The sequence below is a fragment of the Apodemus sylvaticus genome, chromosome 20, assembly GCF_947179515.1.
Source record: "Apodemus sylvaticus chromosome 20, mApoSyl1.1, whole genome shotgun sequence".
Lineage (NCBI taxonomy): Eukaryota > Metazoa > Chordata > Mammalia > Rodentia > Muridae > Apodemus > Apodemus sylvaticus.
Window position 1 is genome coordinate 26,985,557 of NC_067491.1, and position 27,232 is coordinate 27,012,788.

Here is a 27,232-nt window from a genome sequence, read left to right on the forward strand (position 1 = left end):
GCATGAGCAAGAACAGAGAGCCAGCAAGCAACATTTACAATTTGCTCCACAAATATTTCCCACTGAACCAGAACCCAGGCGCTCAGAGTGGAAGGAGCAAGCAGGCTGAAGGTTGAGAAATGAGCCCTAGGTCAGTCGGCATGGGGTGGTGTAGCCTGGAACTGGGGTCCTCCAACTGCCCCCACGAGAAGCCTGAACAAAGAGGACCTACCTGTCCTCTTTTCAGAGCCCTGTGCCTCAATGGCTCTGGGTTTCCTTTTGAAACTGCAATTTTCACAGAGTTTCTCAAAGCACATCTGTATTTCTAACTTTATGACTCTGTGTTAGGAAGTGAAATTTGAAGACTATTTAAGGTGTAGGAGGATTTAGATAGATATGGGATACCTCCCTCTCCCCACCCCAAAAACCCCCAAAATCTATAAAGAATCTAGAAACAAAAACAAGGGGAATTTCAGGATCAGCAGGTGCCAGCCCTGTAACCTAAATGCTGATCTCTTTTTAGACCCATCTTACACCTGCAAGAGCCCAGAGGTTCCCTGTGGAGTTTAAAGACTTTTATTGAATTTTCTAGACTTGAGCAGAAGAGGAAAGCGGAAAACGTTTGTTGTGTTTCTTTTTGTGATGTGTTGGCACAATACTTCTACAAATCATCCCAGGCTGAAGGTAAATCCAGTTATGAGTAGTGCAGCCCGTTCTACTCATGACAAACAAGACCAAAAAAAAAAAAAAAAAAAAAAAAAAAAAAAAAAAAAAAAAAAAAAAAAAAAGAAACTAAACCAAAACAAAGAAACTTGCTGCTTCTAGGACTCTCAGGTACAACAAGCTTCTTTGGGGTCCGAGGCTGTGTTTTGTTTGAATTTTTGCTTTTCCCACTGTACTAGCCCCTTGTGGATGGTGCCATTCTTGGGCTGGTAGTCTTGGGTTGTATAAGAAAGCAAGTTGAGCAAGCCAGTAAGGAACATCCCTCCATGGCCTCTGCATCAGCTCCTGCTTCCTGACCTGCTTGAGTTCCAGTCCTGACTTCCTTTGGTGATGAACAGCAGTGTGGAAGTGTAAGCTGAATAAACCCTTTCCTCCCCAGCTTGCTTCTTGGTCATGATGTTTGTGCAGGAATAGAAACCCTGACTAACACAGCCAGAATTGGGCATATGGGACAATGCCTGATAATTCTTTTTGGAAGTCTTATTAGGAACTTTAAAGTGATATTCTCACAATACTGTTTTCCCCTAGAGATGAAGCCGTTGGCCAGCCTAATCATCGTGAGCTGTGAGTTACTCTGCTTTTACCTTTTCTATTCTCATATACCATATGCTATATATTCTGTGCAATTAGATCTTAGTAAGCCAGTGTGCTCTTTGGTTTACATCAGTTTTTCTTAAAATTTGCTGATTTAGTTGAAGATCATGGCTCTCAACCAGGCATACTTCTTGCCTCTCAGAGCGGGCAGGACTGAAGGCACTTCTTATTCGCATGTGCGAATGGGATAGGATGTCAGTGTGTAGTCTCTCCTCCCCCAGCTCTCTGTGTATGTGTGTGTGTGTGTATATTTGTGTGTTGTGTGTGTGTGTGTGTGATTCTGGAGTGGATGTTGGGTGTCTTCTCCCATCATTTTCCACAATACTTTTTGAGATAGGGTGTCTCACAACACAAAGAACTTATCAACTGACTTGGCTGGGTGACTGAGGGGACATAGGATCCTCCTATTTCCATCTTCTCAGTGTTAGGCATATAAATTCCCAGGGTTGTACCCAGATTTGAACCCAGATCCTGGTTGTGCAGCATCTATTTAACATACTGAGCTAACTCTTCAGGCTTTGATGCTATTATTTTTTAATTGGCATGTGTAGAGGGCTGGGGTGTTATGCCACAGGGGTGAACATCCTTCAAGATGTAGAATAGAATTTCCAACAAATAATTATTCACTTCAAAATGTAAAGTATTTGAAGAGTAAGAAATTCTTATTATGATACATGCAATTTACTGAAGGCTGTAGTAGTCAAAATTGTAAAAACAATAATATAATATATAATAATAGTAATAAAAATTTTCATGTTGAATTTCTGTTAGTTTTGTGGAACTCAAACAATGTTCCATTTTGCTCTTACAAAAGCTAATGCTAAATTACCACTATATCCCCATACCATTTCACATAGATTAGCCTACAGACACTGTACATGGCTAGAAGTCAGTTCCTTGTCTTCTCCCCTTCACCAGCACCGTTTCTTGAACCATCATCACCACCACCACCACCACCACCACCACCAACAACAACAACAACAATAACAACAACAACAACAACAAGGTTTGGGAAAAACCTTCATTTGCTGGTTCCTGCCCTTCATTTATCATATCCAGTCAACTGCTGGTCTTATTCTTGGTATCATGATCTCCAAAATAAATTTCAAATCTTTTCATTCTAGTCAGTATTCTCCCACTACAGATTTTAATCTGTATTCTCCCACTACATAAGATTTCTATCTCTTTAAAATCCTAAGAGTTTCCTAGTTGCTCTTACTAACTCCATGCTTTCTTCATAAAATTCTTGCCAGGATAAGCTAAGTATAAATAAAGTCATTTGGGGTCAAATTTCCTACTTGAATTGATAAATGCACGTTCCCAAACAGGATTCATAGGGCTTTATTGTAAATCCTTCCAGTTCTACCTGAGCTATAGACTTCATGCTATGGTTATGCTATGTGTTCATTCTGATGTAAGACACTCCATTAAACTTATCACTCTGATAATCCCTGAGTGCTTATGAATGATTAAAGAAGTGAGAGTTGATGAACGGATGAGGACAGACCTGTCCTGGCAGAATTTGAAGATGAAGACTATTTTCCTTTGAGGTGAACTGTACGTTTCTTGTTCCGAACGGAAAGATCATTATTGTGTTTACAATGCTTGCGTGTGTCTACAAATTAAGACTTTGTCATAATAGGAAACACAGAGAAACTTATCTGGGAGTTGGATGAGAAGGCTCCTGAATAATTTACTAACAGCCGGGATGCTGTCTTTGGGGAAGCATTACAGCATATATTTTTAATGCCTTATTTTTTATCCTGATTGCTATCAGCAGAGAAACACAAGGCACTGTTGTTACATTGTTCTTGAAGGTGTAAGGGCACTGGACATTCTAGTGACTTTTTGATAACCTTAATAATAACTAGTATTCAACTGCTTTTGATGAGGTTTTTTTTTTTACTGTTTCCTGTCAGACAGGATGAATAATGAAGGATTTAAACTGGGCTAGAAGTTAACTCCTTATAAGGACAAGAGTCTACGACAGGAGCAGGCACTGGGTATATCAAAGGTCAGCCTAATAACAGGTTAATATACTGTCTCTCACTTAACCTGAAGATTACTTTTGTGGAAAATGTGTTGCTACTTTTGATTTATGGGCAATAAATCAGAGTCAGAAGATAAATGATTTTACTGTGGTTGGACTATTCATAAACTTCCAAGAGACTTTAAGAACCTTTAAGAAAAGGTTTTTGAACACATATACAGAAGAGGATTGCTGGGTTTGTGTTCAGTCAGACAAGCTGCACCTAACCCTGGAGAGACTGGAGGCCCCAGGGAGTTTGGAGGTCTGGTGGGGTGGTTGGTGGGGACATCCTCGTGGAGACAAGGGGTGGGGAGGAGATGTTGGATGTGTAACAGTCAGAAGGTGGACAAGAGGAGGGGAATAAAATCTTGAGTGATAAATAAATAAATAAATAAATAAATAAAACTTAAAAAAATTAATCAGTCCCTTTAAAAAACATCGAAGACACTAGTTAAGTATAAAAAACCCTGTAATTTCCGTTATTTGTAACAACAAAAGTTAGCGTTGCACTGCAGCTATCAGATACTAGCTTCTCGTCAAGTGATTTAATGATGTATAAAAATAATTTTTATTAAGAAAACAATTGAATGGAGATAAAAACTAATACAACTCATTTCATAGTGAACAGCTTCAGGAACTACCAGAAACTCTTAGCATACCATGGAACTTCAGAGTTGGTATACTGAGCTGAGAATCTTATTATTCCTAAAACAAAATGAAAGCTTTTGTGTACAGCTGGTAAGGGTCAGGTGGTTGGATCTCGATGAGTGTTTCTGCCTTATTTTAGCTCACAGACTGTGTCTACATTACCCCAATCTTCTTTTAGTTACATGGAAAACAATCTTGGGGAACCTGGGCTTTCTTACCTTCGTAATGCCATTAAATCTCCCCACATACTCCCGTAATGAACTATGTATTCATTAAATCCTTAATCATAGCCTACATGTTATATTTATTTATTTATTTATTTATTTAGGTTTTTTGTTTGTTTGTTTGTTTGTTTTTGTTGTTTTGTTTTTTCTTTTCGAGACAGGGTTTCTCTGTGTAGCCCTGGCTGTCCTGGAACTCACTTTGTAGACCAGGCTGGCCTTGAACCCAGAAATCCACCTGCCTCTGTCTCCCAAGTGCTGGGATTAAAGGCGTGTGCTACCACTGCCTGGCATGTTATACTTTAAACAGGTCATTCCTAACTCTGTTAAAAGCAGCTCTCATTGCTGTATCTCACAGTGATATGGTTGTTTTCTCTTGTTTTCCTTTCTTCTACATCAGTCAGGGTTTAAGTAGGATGCAGTGCTACACCCTTAAGTATCAGCTTGTGTTTTTTACATGCTATCCCTCTTCCTTCACCCCATACCTAGGAAGGACAAAGAACCCCAAATATCTAAAGCATTGGACTACATGGTGAAATAAGGACTTCATCTTTTAATATATGTATTCTATATCACATTGGGACCATAGGGTGGAAGAGGAGACTTATGGGTATATTTGGATGGTGCCCATTGCAAGAAGTGAAAGTTGCAGAAAACCCAAACTGAGAAGCGAGAACTTTCCCAGGTTACAGTAGGAAAGACTGCCAACACACTGCCTAAGAATGGAAAAACTGATGTCGCCAAGGATGGTAGAAAACTAGAAATGTTCTAGATTTTGAGAAAAGTAATCTTGACATTGTGCCATATTGTCTCAGTGGATCCCAAGTACAGTCATTAAGTGTCTCATTACTGTGGAAGTAGGGGTAGATTTGGTATGGGAAAGAAGAATGTTACCACAGAGAAGAAGACCAGAATGTGGCAGCTACAAATGGAAGGACACAGGCAACCCACAGAGACTGGAAAAGCCAAGAATCAGAATATCTCCTTAAGAATCAAGGTGGTGGGAGAGGGCAGCCTTGTCTAGTCCCTGATTTTAGTGGGATTGCTTTAAGTTTCTCTCCATTTAGTTTGATGTTGGCTACCAGTTTGCTGTATATTGCTTTTATTATGTTTAGGTATGGGCCTTGAATTCCTGTTCTTTCCAAGACCTTTAACATGAAAAGATACTGAATTTTGTCAAATGCTTTTTCAGCATCTAATGAAATGGCCATGTGTTTTTTTTTCTTTGAGTTTGTTTATGTAGTGGATTACATTGATGGATTTCCATATATTGAACCATCCCTGCATCCCTGGGATGAAGCCTACTTGATCATGGTGTATGATTGTTTTGATGTGTTCTTGGATTCGGTTGGCAAGAATTTTATTGAGTATTTTTGCATTGATATTCATAAGGGAAATTGGTCTAAGGTTCTCTTTTTTTTTGTTGGATCTTTGTGTGGTTTTGGTATCAGTGAAACTGTGGCTTCACAGAATGAGTTGGGTAATGTTCTAGCTAGGAGCTAGAGCAATTAGACAACACAAGGCGGTCAAAGGGATACACATTGGAAAGGAAGAAGTCAAATTATCACTATTTGCCGATGATATGATAGTATACTTAAGTGACCCAAAAAAAAAAAAAAAAAAAAACCTCCACCAGAGAACTCCTTCAGCTTATAAACAACTTCAGCAATGTGGCTGGTTATAAAATTAACTCAAGCAAATCAGTAGCCTTCCTATACTCAAAGGATAAACAGGCTGAGAATGAAACTAGGGAAATTACACCCTTCACAATAGCCACAAACAATATAAAGTATCTTGGTGTCACTCTAACCAAACAAGTGAAAAATCTGTATGGCAGGAACTTCAAGTCTTTGAAGAAAGGAATCGAAGAAGACCTCAGAAAATGGAAAAATCTTCCATGCTCTAGTATTGGCAGGATTAATATAGTAAAAATGGCCATCTTACCAAAAGCAATCTATAGATTCAATGAAATCCCCATCAAAATCCCAACTCAATTCTTCATAGACTTAGAAAGAGCAATTCTCAAATTCATCTGGAATAACAAAAAACCCAGGATAGCTAAAACTATTCTCAACAGTAAAAGAACTTCTGGGGGAATCAGTATCCCCGACCTCAAGCAGTACTACAGAACAATTGGGTTAAAAACCACATGGTATTGGTACAGTGACAGTCAAGTAGATCAATGGAATAGAATTGAAGATCAGGAAATGAACCCACAGAATTATGGTCACTTGGTCTTTGAAAAAAGAGCTACAACCATCCAGTGGAAAAAAGATAGCCTCTTCAACAAATGGTGCTGGTTCAACTGGAGGTCAGCATGCAAAAGAATGCAAATTGATCCATTCTTATCTCCTTGTACTAAGCTCAAGTCCAAGCGGATCAAGAACCTCCACATAAAACTAGACACCATGAAAATAATAGAAAAGAAACTGGGCAAGACTCTTGAGGACATGGGCACAGGGGAAAATTTCCTCAATAGAACACTAATAGCTTATGCTCTAAGATCAAGAATTGACAAATGGGACCTCAAGTTTCTGTAAGGCAAAGGACATTGTCAAAAGGACAAAACTGCAACCAACAAATTGGGAAAAGATCTTTACCAACACTACATTTGACAGAGGGGTTATATTCAAGATATACAAAGAACTCAAGAAGGTAGACTCCAGAGAGCCAAATATCTCCCTTAAAAATGGGGTACAGAACTAAACAAAGAATTTTCACCTGAGAAATATCGAGTGGCTGAGAAGCACCTAAAGAAATGTTCAACATCCTTAGTCATCAGGGAAATGCAAATCAAAACAACCCTGGGATTTCACCTCTCACCAGTCAGAATGGCTAAGCTCAAAAAGTCAGGAGAAAACAGGTACTGGCAAAGATGTGGAAAAAGAGGAACACTCCTTCATTGCTGGTGGGGTTGCAAGCTGGTACAACCACTCTGGAAATCACTCTGGTGGTTTCTCAGAAAACTGGGCATGATACTACCAGAGAACCCTGCTATACCACTCCTGGGCATATACCCAGAGGATTCCCCAGCATGTAATAAGAACACATGCTCAGAAAACTGGGAATGATACTTCTAGAGGAGCCCGCTATACCACTTCTGGTCATATACCCAGAGGATTTCCCAGCATGTAATAAGGATATATGCTCCACTATGTTCATAGTAGACCTATTTATAATAGCCAGAAGCTGGAAAGGACCCAGATGTCCTTCAACGGAGGAATGGATACAGAAAATGTGGTATATATACACAATGGAGTACTATTCAGCCAGTACTATTAGAAACAATGTATTCATGAAATTATTATACAAATGGATGGAACTGGAGAAAATCATCCTAAGTGAGGCAACCCAGTATCAAAAGAACACTCATGGTATGCACTCACTGATAAATGGATGTTAGCCTAGAAGCTTGGAATGCCCAAGACACAATTCACATATCAAACGATGCCAAAGAAGAAGGAAAGAGAAGCCCCTGGTCCTGGAAAAGCTCCGTGCAACAGTGTCAGGGAATACCAGGACAGGTAAGTGGGAAGGGGTGGATTGGAGAACAGGGGGAGGGAAGAGGGCTTATGGGACTTCTGGGGAGGGGGGTTTCAGGAAAGGGAAACTCACTTGAAATGTAAATAAAGAATATAGGAAATAAAAAAAAAAGAATCAAGGTGGAGCAGAGATCTGTTGGCTGGTTGGTTTGGGGCCAGCAAAACTTATTTGGGACTTCTGACTCTCAGATCTGTGACAACAGAATCTATTCCTGTCATGTAAACCACCAGATATGTGGCCGTTTGTTACAGGTACTCCAGGAAATACACATAAAATTACATTGTAATACACACATAAAGTCAATCGGAATATTCCAACCAGTGTAGAGCTGGACAGAATCTTTGAGGAATTTCCTTAGGTTGAGAAAGTATTAGGGTAACTCATCATGGTTACATATACATTTGCATGTATATATTTGCTATCATCAATGCTGCCTTCTTACAATCTATTAGACAGAGTTCCATGGGGGCTGCAAAATGTTTGGTTGGTTCACTGATCTATATCCAGGGCTTAGTTTGCCAGCTGGTACATAATACTTGTTCTACAAATAACTGAATGGGTATAAAGCACTGCTAAAAGAACATTAATGAGGACAACCTCAAACAGTAAATGGTAGAAACAACAACTATGAGAAGTACTACACCAGACACTAAATTGGACATCAAATCCATGTCTAGACTGTGACCCACACAGCCTTTTGTTCTATTGTGATGGTGCAGTGTTTCCTTCTGTTTTTCTAAAGTGAAGATCTCTGTCATGAGGTGTCTTGGACTGATGGGGGCAGTGTAAGGCCTGCTCAAGGTCGCAAGCATAGCTGTGTCTGTCATTCAGAAGGTGACTTCCATAAAACAGAATTGCACATTGCTTGGCTCCTTCGCAAATCCTAGCGATCCCATGATGTCATTTCCCAGAACAGAAATGTCCCATACATAACTGAAATTCCAGTTTGCTCTCCTGTTTAATTCCAGCCCAAGCAATCTCCCACGCTTGGCTGTCAAGAGTGGTTAGAAACCAGCAAATGGCTCATATGCAGAGAGAGGATGTGAGAATAGCTTTAATCTGAGAAATAAGTTGCAGATGCTCACACTGAGCCCATAGGGGAACTGAGGGTCTCAGTGCCCCATGCCAGTGGCCAACCCTTCTAAGACCCAAATGGGTTTACAGTGGTTGCTCACCTAAATAATCGAAGATAGTTAGCTGTTCAGGCTTCACCACTGAGGTACCAAGTAAAAAAGGTGCAGTGATGGGCCAGGAAGGTATCATACAATTTTAGATACAATCAGGCTGAATGTTTGTTTCCCATTCCTTGGTACTCTGAGACATTTAAATTAAAGGGCACTTCTTTTTCAAAATATTACAACCTTTCTGGTGGTTCTAAACTTTTGAAAGGTCAAGAGTAGCTATGAGAACACTTCACCTTCTCCTCACGGAAAGTGTAAGCCCATTAAAGGTTAAGAAGTCTTCATCTTTTCTATCATATGCATGAGTTATTTGTGGCTATACTATTTATTTGCTTTTAAATGGTAAAGGTGGCCTGAGTCCAAATCCCCAACTCTGCCTTTCAATAGTTGTTAGGAATTTGGATAAGGCACTGGATTTCGTCCTTTGTAAAACAGAAATATTAATAGCATTTGCCACAAAATATCATTATGAGGAAAATAATCCACTCATTATGTAATGTCCTTACAGTGGTACCTGGCATAAAAAAGATATTTATGAAGGATTATCAAACTATTCAGTGGGCCTATTTTTTGACTGGATATGAAGCAATAGTGAAAGATTATTGCTGTCCATGTTGAAAGGGTTTGATTTTAGGACTTAAAGTTGCAGAAATATTTTTGTGAGATAGTTTACAGGAATTAAAATCACCTTTGGTTAGTTTGAAAATTTACACAAAGAACAGATAAATAAGATTTGAGTTTAAGTTTCTTTGCTGAGAGGCTAGGACTTCACACAGGCTCAAACCTATTGCTTAAATTCTTATTTTGTTTTGTTTTGCTTTTTCTTGTTTATTTGTTTGTTTGTTTTAGGTACAGGGTACCAAACTTGGGGCCTTGAACATGCTGGGCAAGTACTTCAGCATTGAGCTACAACTTTAGCCACAGGTCTAATTCCTCATTAATCTTCAGGTTCACCTGCCTGCACTCTGCATAGCTAACTTGAGCTGTGAATCTCACTCTCTTAACTTGGCACAGGCATTTATAAAATGGGGAAAAGGCCAGGTACCAAGAAGACTATTTATTCCCTTCCTTTTGCACATCTTTATTCATTCATCTGTTATGCTCAAAAAGTAATTAGTGATGTGCATACACTGTACCAACAACTTGATTTAGATTTAACCACTGAGTGAGGCAAATGTAATTACAGTTGTCCTGCCAGGGGGCTCTGGAGCAATGATTAGATTTCAAAAACTAGCCACATCTCTTCTCAATAGGGCATAAGACTGAGGTTCTCATGCTTCTGTTTGGTCTCTCTTTCTGTCCTTTTCTGTCTTGCTCTCACCTTTCCCTTGTCCCAACAGTACTAGTAGGCTATTGTATTTGTGGGTGACTGTTTGGGAGTTTCTCCTTTTAAAAAAACATTATGCAAAGGGCCAGGAAAAATACAGGGACCTCTCTTGTACCTTTTACCCAGCTTTGAATGTCCTGACATCTTATAAGACTATAAACTAACATAAACCCCAGGAAATAGATGTTAATGTAGCCAGTGAGCTCATTCAGATTGAAGTGGGACTGATTTTTCAAGTCATCACATTTTACATTTGATAATCAAATAACATCACAGTAAAGATTGAAGTTTACTTCATGTGTTTATTGTGAGTCTCAGAGTTTATCTGTGTGCAATCACTGATGTGTGTGTGTGTGTGTGTGTGTGTGTGTGTGTGTGTGTGTAGCAGAAGTGTCCTCCCCATTTTGTGAGACTGTTTTTAGCAACTGGTAGGAAAATAATATGTAAATATGCTTAAAACCTTTAAGGTACTAAATACAATAAAGTACAATGCTACCAACTTTTAATTGTCTCATTTAAGGACAATGTCTCAAGTGTAGGACCCATAGACAATAAGTTGACCTAATTTTCAGCCCCAGAATATAGGGTGGTGTGTGATGGACAACTGGTGTTTACTGTGGGACTCAGCAAAAATATCCTAATCGATAGAATCAGGGTCACAGAGGTGGCAGGGACCTTTGAGCCTGATGCAACTATGCACACAGTACGTGTATTTTGAAATATTGAATGCCAGATGGTCTTCTAATCTTTGATTAAAGCTTCAGACAATGGGTATATACCTTTTATGGGTGACTCTCCTATTTAGACAACTTTACATATATACACTGTTTTTAAAATGAAAACTGGACTCTGTCTTCTCTGAGACCATCAAGCATTGGTCTGGGTTCTGTTATTTGGGACCGGGCACAATTGGAGGTCGCCTGGAGATACCATTATTCTCCTGAACTTTCTCTTCTATGCATCAAATGACTTAAATCTTTTAATAGAGTGCCCCCAGGGAAACATGCTGAGCTATGGCTGCATTCACTAGATCAGACTACAACCATGTCTGGACTGACCACATACCGCACTCAACAGCTGGAGCAAGAACTGTGCATCATTCAAACTTTGGTCTTTAGCCACACCTCCCTGATTCTGTATAGACATAGTCTCTAGCATCTAAGCGGGACTTCATGACCAACCTTATTAAGTGAAGCCTATTGTGACAACTACTGGGTTTGTTTTAATATCTTGACTCTACAGTATATTTACTGTCCCTATTGGTTCCACACTGGCAGCAATCCTTAGAAATGGTCCTGGAGAGCACACTTGCACATAAAAGGGTGAAAAGAGACCGTTAGACAGGTATAGATTCATACTATAACACTTTGACCTCCTATTAATGTTAAATTTTAATTCACCTATTAGATATTTCACCAAGGCTTGACATAAGAACTAGCCACACATAAAAGGACACTATTTTCGATGAGGCTATATTAAGGCAATTCAATGTCTCATTTTTAAGAACCCCAATGGGAAATTTCTTTTCTAGCCAGAAATGATAAAAAAAATTCTTCCATAAGAGTTAAGCCGTTATAAGTTTCCTTCTGTTTTGACATAGAAGAACAACAGAAAAAAAATCAATTGCTCAATTGCTGTATCTTTTCTTTATTTCTATGTATTGATTCCCCCTCCTCTCTCCCTTTATTGTCTTGTATTTCAAGTTACCAGTTATGTGTTTTTAAAATGATAAATTTTGGCAGATATCATGACATTTCCTTTCTAAATATAACCAACACACACACACACACACACACACACACACACACATATATGATAGATGATGTCATTATAAACATCATTATTTAAGACTCCTCTTGGGTTCATACAATAATTTAGCTTTTAACTATGTCAATAGGTCATTGTTCTCAGAAAGCTTGGTAAAGTAAGGTTGCCAAAACCCTTTGACTCACTTCTTTCTAAGACTTTTCACTTTAGAACAGTATGTCCTGGACATCTTCTACTTGAATCTTTACAAATGGCATCACGTTTCAAAGTCTATGTAGCAATCACACAATCATTTGCTAACCTTTTCTTTGCTTTGTATTTTGTGCTTTCAATTACAGGGCCTCCAACCTCATTTTATTATAGAATATTTTATTTGCAGTAAATACCACAGCTTGTGTGAGGTTGTTTCTACTGAAAGGACCTCTGGACCCAGGAGTAAAATTCCAGGCTTCTCAAATTGCATTAAATATGATTTCTGTGACTAGGGGTAGGGCAGTGAGCCACGTAGTTTCTCATTATAGAAATGCCTTGCAATGAGCACCTGATAAAATGGAGAGGGCTTTCTTTTTTGATTTACTTAAACATACATATTTTTAAATTTTTTTCTTTAGTGTCAAAGGGACAAAAAGGCAACCAACAAATTGGGAAAAGATCTTCAGCAACCCTATATCTGACAGAGGGCTACTATCCAATATATACAAAGAACTCAAGAAGTTAGACTCCAGAGAGTCAAAATAACCCTATTAAAAAATGGAGTGGATTTTTTTTTTGAGCTTTGCCGGAGACAGAAAAGGATCACTAGGTACTGTACCACCCTGAGCTTTAAATTTCTGGTGGTGCAAACCGCCAGGGGTCTGCCTGCATTCAGGAACTGAGCACATAGGCGGGTTTTGTCTGCCAGCCCACCTGTCTTGGGGCCCGTGTCCTGCCCAGGGAGCTTGGAAGGAGAGAAGCCCAGTGGCCATATTTGCTGCCTGCCGGGGACGGAAAAGGATCACTAGGTTCTGTACTACCCTGAGCTTTAGATTTCTGGTGGTACAAACCGCCAGGGGTCTGCCTGCACTCAGGAACTAAGCACATAGGCGGTTCATCTGCAAGCCAGTCCATCGCAGGACCTGTGTCCTATGTGAGAATCAACAGAGGGAGTGACCCCCACCACAACATCTTTGCTCCATAATAGAGCAGACAGAGAACACCTGGTTAACCTTGACAACCTAAGTATAACATTGCTTGAGGTAAGACAGAGAAGGGCCCCAAAGGCACAAAACAGGAAGGGAGCATATCAGTAATCTGTGCCAGAAGAAACCCAGTCATCCAGTGTTGCAGAAATAACCTTAAAGATCCATAGTAGGTTGAAGCACCAGCCAGTGACAATAAGACCATCTAACACCTGGGAGAACCAGATGGCTAAAGGCAAACGTAGGAATGTTACTAACAGAAACCAAGGCATTATGACAGCATCTGAACCCAATTCTCCAACATTAGCAAGTCCTGGATACCACAACACACCAGAAAAACAAGATTTGGATTTAAAATCACTGGTCATGATGCTGGTACAGGAACACATGAAGGACATATTAAAGATATTCAGGAGAATATGGATCAAAAATTAGAAGCCCTTACAAGGGAAACACAAAAATCATTGAAAGAAATTCAGAAGAATATAAAAGCCAATAAGGAGAAAATGCAAAAATCACTTAAAGAAATACAGGAGAACCTTGATCAACAGGCAGAAGTCATGAAAGAGGAAACACAAACATCTCTTAAAGAATTAGAGGAAAACACAAACAAGCAAATGACAGAACTGAGCAAAAACTTCCAGAATCTGAAAACAGAAGTAGAAACAACTAAGAAAGCACAAAGGGAGACAACTTTGGAGATAGAAAACCTTGGGAAGAAATCAGTGACCATAGACGCAAATATCAACAACAGAATACAAGATATAGAAGAAAGAATCTCAGATGCCGAAGATACCATAGAAACCATGGACTCAACAGTTAAAGAAAATGCAAAATGCAAAAAGCTTGTAACCCAAAATATCCAGGAAATCCAGGTCACAATGAGAAAGTCAAATCTAAGGATTATAGGCATTGATGAGAGTGAAGATTTACAACTTAAAGGGTCAGCAAATATCTTCAACAAAATTATGGAAGAAAACTTCCCTAACCTAAAGAGAGAGATGCCCATGAATATACAAGAAGCCTACAGAACTCCAAACAGACTGGACCAGAACAGAAATACCTCCCGTCACATAATAACCAAAACTCCAAATGTACTAAACAAAGAAAGAATACTTAGGGCAGTAAGAGAAAAAGGGCAAGTAACATATAAAGAAAGACCTATCAGAATTATACCAGATTTCTCACCAGAGACCATGAAAACTAGAAGATCTTGGGCAGAGCTCATGCAGACTCTAAGAGAACGCAAATGCCAGCCGAGACTACTATACCCAGTGAAACTCTCAATTACTATAGATGGAGAAACCAAAATATTCCATGACAAAACCAAATTTACACAATATCTTTCTACAAACCCAGCCCTACAAAGGATAATAGGGTGAAAACACCATTACAACGAGGGAAACTATACCCTGGAAAGAGCAGGATATTAAGCTTCTTTCATCAAACCCAAAGAAGATAATCACACACGTATAAAATTAAAATCAAAAATGATAGGAAGCAATAACCACTACTCCTTGATATCTCTTAACATCAATGGACTCAATTCCCCAATAAAAAGACATAGACTAACAGACTGGTTACGTAAACAGGACCCTACATTTTGCTGCATACAGGAAACACACCTCAGTGTCAAAGACAAAAACTACCTTAGAGTAAAAGGCTAGAAGACAATTCTACAAGCAAATGGTCCCAGGAAACAAGCCAGAGTTGCCATTCTAATTTCAGATAAAATTGACTTCCAACCTAATGTCTTCAAAAGAGACATGGAAGGTCACTACTTGCTGGTCAAAGGAAAAATCCAACAAGAAGAACTCTCAATCCTGAACATATATGCCCCAAACACAAGGGCACCCTCATTCATAAAAGAAACTTTACTAAAGCTCAAAGTACACATTGCACCTAACACAATAATTGTGGGTGACTTCAACACTCCACTCTTACCAATGGACCGATCAGGAAAACAGAAACTAAACAGGGAGACAATGAAACTAATTGAAGCTTTGAACCAATTGGACTTAACAGATATATATAGAACTTTTCATCCCAAAGCAAAAGAATATACCTTTTTCTCAGCACCTCATGGTATCTTCTCCAAAATAGATCATATAGTTGGTCACAAGACAGACCTCAACAAATATAAGATTGAAATAATCCCATGCCTCCTATCAGATCACTATGGAGGAAAAGTGGTCTTTAGTAACAGTAAAAACAACAGAAAGCCCACATACACATGGAAACTGAACAATACTCTACTCAATGATACCTTGGTCAAGGAAGAAATAAAGAAAGAAATCAAAGATTTCTTAGAATTTAATGAAAATGAAGGCACAACATACACAAATCTATGGGACACAATGAAAGCAGTGCTAAGAGGAAAACTCATAGCTTTGAGTGCCTCCAAAAAGAAATTTGAGAGAGCATACACTAGAAGATTAATGGAACAACTGAAAGCCCTGGAACAAGAAGAAGCTAATTCACCCAGGAGGAGAAGAAGACAGGAAATCATCAAACTCAGGGCTGAAATCAATCAAGTAGAAACCAAGAGAACCATACAAAGAATCAACAAGACCAAAAGTGGTTCTTTGAAAAAATCAACAAGATACATAAAACCTTAGCCAGACTAACCAAAGGGCACAGAGAAATTATCCACATTAACAAAATCATAAATGAAAACAGCGATATTACAACAGAAACCGAGGAAATTCAAAAAATCATCAGATCCTACTACAAAAACCTGTACTCAACACAACTGGAGAATCTGGAGGAAATGGACATTTTCTTAGACAGACACCAATTACCAAAATTAAACCGGGATCAAATAGACCATCTAAACAGACCCATAACCCCTAAAGAAATAGAAGGGGTCATAGATAGCCTTCCGACCCCCCCCCCAAAAAAAAATCACAGGACCAGATGGCTTCAGTGCAGAACTCTATCAGATCCTCAAAGAAGACTTAACACCAATACTCTTCAAACTTTTCCACCAAATAGAAACAGAAGGAACACTACCCAATTCCTTCTTCCAAGCCACTATTACACTGATACCAAACCACACAAAGATCCAACAAAGAAAGAGAATTTCAGGCCAATTTCCCTTATGAATATTGATGCAAAACACTCAAATACTAAAATAAAATAAATAAATAAAAATACTAAATAAAATTCTTGCCCACCGAATCCAAGAACACATCACAACGATCATCTACCATGATCAAGTAGGCTTCATCCCAGGGATGCAGGGATGGTTCAATATAAGGAAATCCATAAATGCTATCCACTACATAAACAAACTCAAAGAAAAAAACCGCATGATCATTTCATTAGATGCTGAAAAAGCATTTGACAAAATTCAGCATCCTTTCATGCTAAAAGTCTTGGAAAGGACAGGAATCCAAGGCCCATATCTAAACATAGTAAAAGCAATATACAGCAAACCGATAGCCAACATCAAACTAAATGGAGAGAAACTTGAAGCAATCCCACTAAAATCAGGGACTAGACAAGGCTGCCCCCTCTCTCCATATCTTTTCAATATAGTTCTTGAAGTCCTAGCTAGAGCAATTAGACAACAGAAGGAAGTCAAAGGGATACAAATTGGAAAAGAAGAAGTCAAACTATCACTATTTGCAGATGATATGATCGTATACTTAAGTGACCCCAAAAACTCTACTAGAGAACTCCTACAGCTGATAAACAACTTCAGCAAAGTGGCTGGCTACAAAATCAACACAAGCAAATCATTAGCCTTTATATATTCAAAGGATAAGCAGACTGAGAAAGAAATTAGGGAAATGACACCCTTCACAATAGCTACAAACAGCATAAAGTATCTTGGGGTGACTCTAACCAAACAAGTGAAAGATCTATATGACAAGAACTTCAGATCTCTGAAGAAGGAAATCGAAGAAGATCTCAGAAAATGGAAAAATCTTCCATGCTCTTGGATTGGCAGGATTAATATAGTTAAAATGGCCATCTTGCCAAAGGCAATCTACAGATTCAATGCTATCCCCATAAAAATCCCAACTCAGTTCTTCATAGAGCTAGAAAGAGCTAAAATTCATCTGGAATAACAAAAAACCCAGGATAGCTAAAACTATTCTCAACAGTAAAAGACCTTCAGGGGGTTCAGTATCCCAGACTTTATTGTACTCTACTACAGAACAATAGTGATTAAAAACTGCAAGGTACTGGTACAATATCAGGCAAGCACATCAATGGAATAGGATTGAAGACCCAGAAATGAACCAACACACCTATGGTCACTTGGTCTTCGACAAAGGAGCTGAAAGCATCCAGTAGAAAAAAGATAGTCTTTTCAACAAATGGTGCTGGTTCAATTGGAGGTCAGCATGCAGAAGAATGCGCATTGATCCATTCTTATCTCCTTGTACCAAGCTCAACTCCAAATGGATCAAGGACCTCCACATAAAACCTGACACACTGAAACTAATAGAAAAGAAACTGGGGAAGACCCTTGAAGACATGGGCACAGGGGAAAAGTTCCTGAATAGAACACCAATAGATTATGCTCTAAGATCAAGAATTGACAAATGGGACCTCATAAAACTACAAAGTTTCTGTAAGGCAAAGGACACTGTCTAAAGGACAAAATGTCAACCAACAGATTGGGAAAGGATCTTCACCAACCCTAAATCCGACAGAGGGCAAATATCTAATAAATACAAAGAACTCAAGAAGGTAAAACCGAGAGAACCAAATAACCCCATTAAAAAGTGGGTTATGGAGCTAAACAAAGAATTTTCACATGAAGAACTTCGGAGGGCTGAGAAACACCTTAAGAAATGTTCAACATCATTAATCATAGGGAAATGCAAATCAAAACAACCCTGAGATTTCACCTCACACCAGTCAAAATGGCTAAGGTCAAAAACTCAGGAGACAGCAGGTGTTGGCGAGGATGTGGAGAAAGAGGAACACTCCTCCACTGCTGGTGGGATTGCAAGATGGTGCAACCACTTTGGAAATCAGTCTGGCGGTTCCTCAGAAAACTGGGCATGTCACTTCCTGAGGACCCTGTTATACCACTCCTGGGCATATATCCAGAGGATTCTTCAGCATGCAATAAGGACACATGCTCCACTATGTTCATAGCAGCCCTATTTGTAGTAGCCAGAAGCTGGAAAGAACCTAGGTGTCCTTCAACGGAGGAATGGATACAAAATATGTGGTATATTTACACACTGGAGTACTATTCAGCCATTAGAAACAATGAATTCATGAAATTCTTAGGCAGATGGATGGAGCTGGAGAACATCATACTAAGTGAGGTAACCCAGTCTCAAAAGATCAATCATGGTATGCACTCACTGATAAGTGGATATTAGCCTAGAAACTTTGAACACCCAGGACATAATCGACAAATTAAATGATGTCCAAAAAGAATGGAGGAGTGGCCCCTGGTTCTGGAAAGATTCAGTGCAAGAGTATAGGGGAATTCCAGAACAGGGAAATGGGAAGGGGTGGATGGAAGAACAGGGGGATGGAAGAGGGCTTATGGGACTTGCGGGTAGTGGGGACCCAGAAAAGGGGAAATCTTTTGAAATGTATATAAAAATATATCAATAAAAAAAATGGAGTGCAGAGCTAAGCCAAGAATTTTCACCTGAAGAATTTTGAATTGCTGAGAAGCACCTTAAGAAATGTTCAACATCATTGGTCATTAGGGAAATGCAAATCAAAACAACCCTGAAATTTTACCTCACAGCAGTCAGAATGGCTAAAGATTAAAAACTCAAGAGACAGCAGGTGTTGACAAGGATGTGGAGAAAGAGGAACACTCCTCCACTGCTGGTGGGATTGCAAGTTGGTACAACCACTCTGGAAATCAGTCTGGTGGTTCCTCAGAAAACTGGGCATGACACTTCTGGAGGACCCTGTTATACCACTCCTGGGCATATACCCAGAGGATTCCCCAGCATGCAATAAGGACACAGGCTCCACTATGTTCATAGCAGTCCCTATTTATAATAGCCAGAAGCTGGAAAGAACCCAGATGTCCCTCAGCTGAGGAATGGATACAGAAAATGTGGTATGTTTACACAATGGAATACTACTCAGCAATTAAAAATAAAGAATTTATGAAATTCTTAGGTAAATGGTTGGAACTGGAAAATATCATCCTAAGTGAGGTAACTCATTCACAAAAGAACACACATGGAAGGCAGTCACTGATAAGTGGATATTAGTCCAGAAGCTCTGAATACCCAAGACACAATTAACATATCAAATGCTTCCCAAGAAGGAAGGAGAGGGCCCTGGTCCTGGAAAGGTTTGATGCAGCAATGTAGGGGATTATCAGGACAGAGAAGTGGGAGGGGGTTGATTGGGGAATGGGCAGAGGTTAGAGGGCTTATGGGACTTATGGGGAAGAGGGAACCGGGAAAGGGGAAATCATTTGGAATGTAAACAAAGATTATAGAAAAAAAATAAAAAAATAAAAAAACCTCAAAGAAAAAAATTTTTAGGTTAATCTTTTCCTCCTCCCATTTTCTCTCCCCCAATTTCTCTACCTCTACCTCTCTTTGAAATTCAATTTGAAATTCACCTCCCCTTTATATTGTTGTTCCATAGATATATATGCATATATGACTTATTCTTAAATGCTTTAAAATAGGTAATTGTTACTCTTGGAGTTTAATAAACGAGGCCTTGATGAGAGCAGTAATTAAGCACTGTCTGAAGTAACACTCTAGCGAAGGGTGGGCATTTGTTAGACTGACTGTAATGAACAAATGTTTTTCTCTTTACCAAACTATGTTGGAAATTGACCTGGTTGAAATCACTGCCTTGTTAATTAACATGATATGGTTTTCAAATGAATACTACTAGTAAATGGTAGTTTTTAAGTAAATGTGAACTTGAGAGTCTTTGGAAACATAAACAGGGTATAAAAATCCTATACAAGGGGTTAGTAATAACTCGACCATAGGATAAATGGATGCTCAATAGAATTTTGATTCAGGAATATTCTCACCTGACTCACGTGGATCTTCTAAGTTTCTTGGAACACTAGATGGACAGAGAAGTGGAACCTTCCAGCTTCACAGAGGGGAGGTGATTGCTACTTTCTTATTAATAAATATTTGCTAATTTGCATATAACTATGTGTACAGCAGAGCTTTCTTTAAGACTTAATAAAAACAATATTCTTGGCACTTTAAAAATCTCACTTGAATCTTTAGTGATCACAATTACATATCAAAGGTGCATATGTGATTGATTAAGGGTGGATCTTGGTAGATAGGCTGCCTCAGTAATTTTCACCAATGCCCTTATAATTAGTAACTTTTCTGCCAGTCTGTCTGCCTTTTAGAAAGTGGAGCTGGGCATTAGGCACAATTAGTCTGTAACAATATAGATACTGAGCAGTAAAATCAGGTCTGTTTGATTTCATTGTTGCAATGTTCCCTGCTGCTTCCCAGGTTCATCACAAGGTCACTGCAGGAATGGATGCCTGATTGTGAAATGCTTTGAGCTCTGCTGCTTGCAAATGTGTGGGTTAAGTAGAGGCAGTTAGTTCCCTTGATAGATAGTTCAAAGCCAATTTGCCTATTAGATTGATGATGTCATACAAGACTGTTTGCTTTGTGCAACTATAATGACTATGCACACATTTGAGTCATTATTTTCCTACTCTTCTTCCTATTTTAAACCTGTACTTCTTTAGATATGCAAAGTATACTCAGAGAAATCATAATTTAATAACTAAGGCATAGCTTACCATGAATCATAATGTTTGACCCTGCCTGGTATCCTCTACCAGAAAGCTGTGTGCTACAATTTTCATTTGAACAAGCCTTGAAAAGTGATAGTTATTGAAAGGTCATAGTTATTGAAAGGTCAATAAAATGCTTATCTCAAAGCATTATCTCCTAGAAAAAGTAGAGCTAATGGTGATTTGGGGATTGGAGTGATGATATAAAATATTCATGGATTGCTAGTTTGGATGTTCTTTAGAGAACAGCAGAGTGCAGTGAATAGCTTTTGTGAATATAAAACCACTTCTTTTTTAAATATGAGAAAATGCAAATAAAATTAAAGATATAAACAGAAAATTTATACCATGGTTACCACTCAGACATGGTTTTTCAAATATGATATATTAGATATATCTTGAACATGAATCAATGTTGCTACAAAGAACTCAAATCTAGCATACATATTAAATCTTGTTCTTACAAAATAAAAGTTTTTAGATCAAGGGGTAAGTATATTTTGTTAAATTCTTGTTTATATTTCTGAAACTTGTGACCTTAGATTGGTTATGTTTGATACAAGTAAGAGCAAGGGAAATATTTAGTTTGCTAGATAGCTTAAGAAGCTCTTTGTTTGCATGGTGTCTGTCTTGGTAGTGCAGTACCTGTCTAGCATGCACACGGCTCTGGGTTCAATGCTTAGCACCAAAACAAATGAAGAAATGAACCGGTTAAAATGCTAACTAACTAAAACAAAACAAAATGTCAAACTCAACCAGTTATAGGAATTTGGGTGAAAATTGCATTGAAATCATATTCTTCCAAACACCCACCCAATAGCAGTATTCTGAGAAGGAAATTCTATGTGATAATTTCTTGGCATAATTTTCTGATTTCCTAACTTGATATTTATCATATTTGTGGAAGATGAAATGAGATATAAAGATATAAAATTACTGCCTTTATGGGTTTATACCCATCCAAGTCCTGGAAGCCAGTTGGAGACAAATATAAAATTGCTGTCTGTAATCTCAACATTGGCTTCAATAATAGGGTGGGGGTGGGGAAGTGGGGAATGTACTTAGAAAGAAACATGTCTGGGTATTTTATCAACATACCACTCCATTCACTGATAGCAGCTGGTCTCCCCTTTTGAGGCCTCCATGTCTTTCAGCCACGCCTCCAGGGATGATGCGAGAGATGTAAATTGGGGAATTCTGTTCCTTCCCTCCCATAACATTAAAACCCAGGCCTTCATCTGTCTTTGGCAGTTCAACTACCCGAGGGTGGGAGTGGCCTTCGCTGGCTGCAAAAGCTGCGACTGTTGCCTGAAAAAAAAAAAAAGATGTTCTTTTGGTAATAAAACATGGGAAATAAGGCTAAGTACATGATCTTCGGGGAACAATGTCTTAGACATCTCTCTAGCATTTTCCTGTTGAAGGAAGAACACAGAACTTCTTCTGTTAGATGCAGTATGTGACCTTTTTCTTCAGTAAAGCCTCACTTAGTTATTTCTACCTTTGTAAGGCTTATCTCTTATGAAAAAATAAAACCAAAAACAAAATCAATGTAAATTCTTTCAGAGTTACATCAGCTATATGTAAATCCTGATCAATGACTCCAAATATTTGTATACATACTACCTCGTATACTTATGGAATGCATATTGATCATGAAGCAGGGGGACACTTTTCCATGCTTTTGTGTGGAATATAGTCTAAGTTGTTACTTGAACATACATATTCATCGATATTTATTCAACAGACTGATGAGTACATTTGTATGTATGCATTCCTGAAAACATCTTACCATTGCTAATCTACTTGGTTTAGTAAATATAAAGATTTTTATTTTTTAAATCCAAGATGCCCAGATGAAAATAAAAATTAAAATGAAAGTGCTAGATTAAAAGATGTTATTGTTATCTCATATCCATATTCTCCATGACTATGAATGGTATCATACTGGGTCATTTTCTCTCTTAATTCTATACTAACATGCCATGTCAGCTAGTACATCGATATGAGCGAAATGACTGGCTTGGGGAATTTTACATAGACATGCAAAGTTTTATTTCATATGGTCCTAGTTTCATTTTAAAATTAACACATTAGTTTCTTTAAATTCAAGAAATCAACTTACCATTAGTTCCCACACAACAGGAATAAAATAGTAGTTTCAATCAAGCAAAGATTCTCTGCCTGCTTCTTGTATTCCATTTCCATTAGCTTGCCTTAACCACAGTTGATTAGATGTCTAGTATAAAGTGATTTACTCTCAACACTGTGAAAATATTGATTTCCAACTACTGTACATTCCTTATCCACACACCGCATTATCACATCAGTTTAGCATTGTGCTACTGCCTGTGTTTAATGAGACATAGTGAATGACATGGAAATAATGGCTTGGTTTCAGCTCCATGCATTTGCTCATGCAAACCCTGTTGTCATGCAGGGGTCTAAATGGCTGACATGGATGCAATGCAGACAGCCCAGAAACAACCAGAAAAAATATTGTGCTATTGCAACATTATGCTGCTATCCTGCTGTTCTACATGAATAAGAAATGAGAATGGTAAAACACTACATAATTCACTTTCCCTTTAATTAAACCATGTAGGGATCATTTTTTCTCTGTGTGTTCCACTTCAGAACAAGCAAAGCATGATGTAATGGTAATCATACCCTCTATTTACTGGGGTTCAACAGGAACTAAGAAAAAGAGGAAGAGGAAGAGGAAGGAAAGGAAGGAAGAGGAAGAAAGACAAAGAGGAAAAGGAAGAAAGAAGAAGAGGAGGAGAAGGAGAGGAGGAGGAGGACGAGGAGAGGAGGAAGAAGAGGAGGAGGAAGAGGAGGAGGAAGAGGAGGAGGAGGAAGAAGATGAAGAAGAAGAAGAAGTAGAAGAAGAAGAAGAAGAAGAAGAAGAAGAAGAAGAAGAAGAAGAAGAAGAAGAAGAAGAAGAAGCTTATAAGTTAACAGTGTTTAGTTACAGAGTGAAAACTGAAAATACCAGGGGAGAAATCCAACAATAGGTGATAAAAGGGTTGAATGAAAGTTTCTAGTTATTCCCAATTGTTCTCACTTCTTGGCAGGCATTATTACAAAGTTACAAGCCCTTTATGAGGAAAGTTGTGTTCTGTTAAAACATTTCTGTATTTGTAAAATACAAGCTGCATGTATGACTTCAGATTACCACTACTGTTTCCTAGTGATCCATCTTCAATAGAATTTCATGATCCTCTTTCTGTATCTTTTCCAATGGGGCCTTTGCAGCCTCTTGGTATGATCCTTTAAAGAACAAAAGTGGTGACCGCCACAAAGGTGCCAGGCCTCTGTTAGGTCACTGACATCTTCAGCAAGTTACCTATTGCCCACCTGAGGACAAAGAAGGGCACTGGTTCAGGGTGTGGGTAAAGCCTTTCCATGTCTGACTTACATCAGGGCTTTCGGCCTATGCAAATGAGTTTTCATGCTCTACATAGGCTATGGGTTCTTTTGCATCTGCAGGATGGACCAGAAACCATGTAGAACTTGATATCATGGAGCAGCAGATTTGCTTGTGCCAAAAGGACATTTTGTGATTTTTAAGGAAATCATTCTCCTTCCTTAAGCTACAGAAGCAGCAGAAAAAGTCAGTTTTTCCATTAGGATTTTTTACCTGGTGAGTAGTACTGGTTCTAGACTCTGGGCTGCCACTGAGGTCTAAATTCTCTTACAGTGTACACACGAGAATACCTGAAACACACACGCGCACAATCAATTACTACATCACTGGGGTTGAGTGTTCTTTTAAAGTGACTCAAGTCTTACCTTTGCTGTGGCCCTCGCACGGAATTCAGGGCAGCCATTAACAGTAATCGTTTCATGCATGTATTGATACACCTAAAATAGTCATGTGAAAAAGAAAGACTATGTAAGAATATCATAAGAACATCAATTCTTTTTATTACAGATGGGAGGACAAATTTTCATTTTTGGATGAATGTTTTCTATCGCAACAGGTTGCATCAGCTATCTTGATGATTTGGACCAAATGTGGCTCCTACTTTGTGTGTATATATGAGGACAGGGAAGGCAATTGCATTTATTTAGAATATTTTAATCTGTCCATATTTATGAACTATAACAACCCTTTTATTTCTGATTCTTTAAGACTCTATCAATAATTTTAATATTTTTGTATGTATGTACATATATCTAAGTATGTACATACATGTAGTCCTATCTATAAAAATATGCTATTAAGTTACATGGATAGTACTGCTTGAATTTGGCAAAATTATACATGTAATTTTCAAAATTGACATTCCACCAAGCTAAGATAATAGTATTTTTTACTTTGGCTTGATCTTCAACATGCTGGGTGCTGTTCTTAATGATACACATTTATAATTTTGAATGTTCAGAGCTAAACATTTTTGTAAGCACACAAGTTACTCAAACAGGCCCGTAAGCACAGAGGTAAAAAGATAGTATCCTAGAGAAACAAGTAAGGTAAGAAGTTTGTAAAATTAATGTGTCAGTTTCCATGATACACTGGATTCTGTAAGCTGGGAGGCCCTTTAAGTCAGATAGCATTTCAGATAATAATGAAGCTGCCACCTCGAGGAACCACAGGCTGTTTCACAATACTTTCTGTCTTTCTGCCAGTCTGGAAAATGGGTAAGAAATATTTACGAAGTATGTTTTCTTTCTTCCTTCTTGCCTCCTTCCCTCCTTCCTTTCCCCCCTCCCTTCCTCTCTTCCTTCCTTTCTTCCTTCCTTCCTCCCTTCTTTCTTTTTTGAAATAAAACTTTCAAGGGATCTGCCCTCTTCGTGGCAATCCTTAAACAGTAAATTACACAAACAATTAGTGTTTTAGACACAACAATAGAAGACATTGTTAAAACATGAAAATATTTCCTCTAAAAGTCTAGTGGGAAGATCATAAAGATCTCTAAAAAATCATTCAGATGTTCAGTTTCTGTGGGAAATGTGCACACGATCGGAAGATTCAGAAGTGTGATACCCTATAACTCTGCAGGTTCCTAAAATGGCTGCCAAACCATAATCTCTGGAAGTACATTATTTTGCTTCCAGGATAATTCTTCCACAAATATATTCTACTTATTTATTTTCATAGCTGACTAAGAAGAAGAATCACTCCGCTCCTACCTTGCTTCTCTTGTTAATAAACTCTCTCATTTCACAAATTTGTCCAGCCCCAACTCATTATCTCTTAGTGTTCCTTGTTCATGCACATAGTCTCATAATTATGAAACACCCTACACCCCAGCTATCTGGTCAAATACCTATCTGACAATGTATCTAGTGTGATTTTGGCTGTCTTCTGCCCTTAAGTAACAAACCAGTCCAGAAATCTCTGTGAAGAACCAAGCCTCTCCTGTGCTCCTAGCTCTTGAAAGTACCACAGCGGATCCTTCCACTGGCCCAGGTCTTTGAAAATCCCTATAACTTTGACAAAAACATTTCTCTACCTGGCAGGCGTTTGGTTACCAAGTTTCTGAGGATGTTCAAAGGTCTAATTCAAAGGTTTATCTCCCTTGTTTAATGTTTCCCACATCTCTCATACACTTCCTGGCCTTCTGAACTTGCTGGCGTCGTGCTGATTAGTGATATCTTTGTTTGCATTCGTGGATGTTTATAGAGACCACGATGAGCAAATAATTAAAAGATTGTCATCAACTGATTATGACAAAAGGTCATTTTTTGTTTGGGAGAAAATGTAAATACTTAATAACTATGGCAAATTAAAAAGAATTATCCTCAATATTCAAATTTGAATTTTCAATTAAAAACTGGGATTCCAAAAGGGCAGAACTGCCTAGATAATCACAAGGGCTCAGAATACAGCTTGGAAACAGTCCCTGGCTGTCCAGCTTTCCAATTGTCTACTGTTGGTCAGTTAAGTGCTTGATTTCCCCGGAGTTCAATGTTCTCAATTGAAAATGTGCCTTGAAATGGTAAGTCTTGGATAAGAACATGACTGTTTGCCATATGTAGTTAGATAACTGAAAGTTTGCTAATATAACTGCTGTCATGACATCGCTCATCTTATTTGACCCTGAGATCTTCAGGGAAAAATCTCCCAGGATACACAATACTTGAACAGCTGTAGCTCTCAACTGGGGACCAATTTGTCCTCTGGAGATATTTGACAAAGTCTGCTGCCTTTAAGCAAGAGGTAGCTGTGAATGTACAAGGCACCAATTCTGTATCCCCAGCACTCTCCCCTCCCCCAATCTACGAAACAAACCAAAAGTGAGGAAGATAGCATTTTAAACTCTCTGTAATGCTAGCATACCAAGTGAAATCAATC

General features: G+C 38.5%; 1 protein-coding gene across 1 annotated transcript in view; it reads right to left on the reverse strand.

Annotated features, from left to right (window-relative positions):
- The window catches only part of Lin7a (lin-7 homolog A, crumbs cell polarity complex component), a 135,982-nt gene that overhangs the window by 14,300 nt on the left and 94,450 nt on the right, over positions 1–27,232 (reverse strand). The window contains exons 3-4 of the mRNA XM_052165678.1: positions 24,724–24,795; positions 22,030–22,239 (exon numbers count right to left, since the gene is read on the reverse strand). Of these exons, the coding sequence (XP_052021638.1) occupies positions 22,030–22,239; positions 24,724–24,795 (282 nt within the window). The remainder of the gene's footprint in view (positions 1–22,029; positions 22,240–24,723; positions 24,796–27,232) is intronic.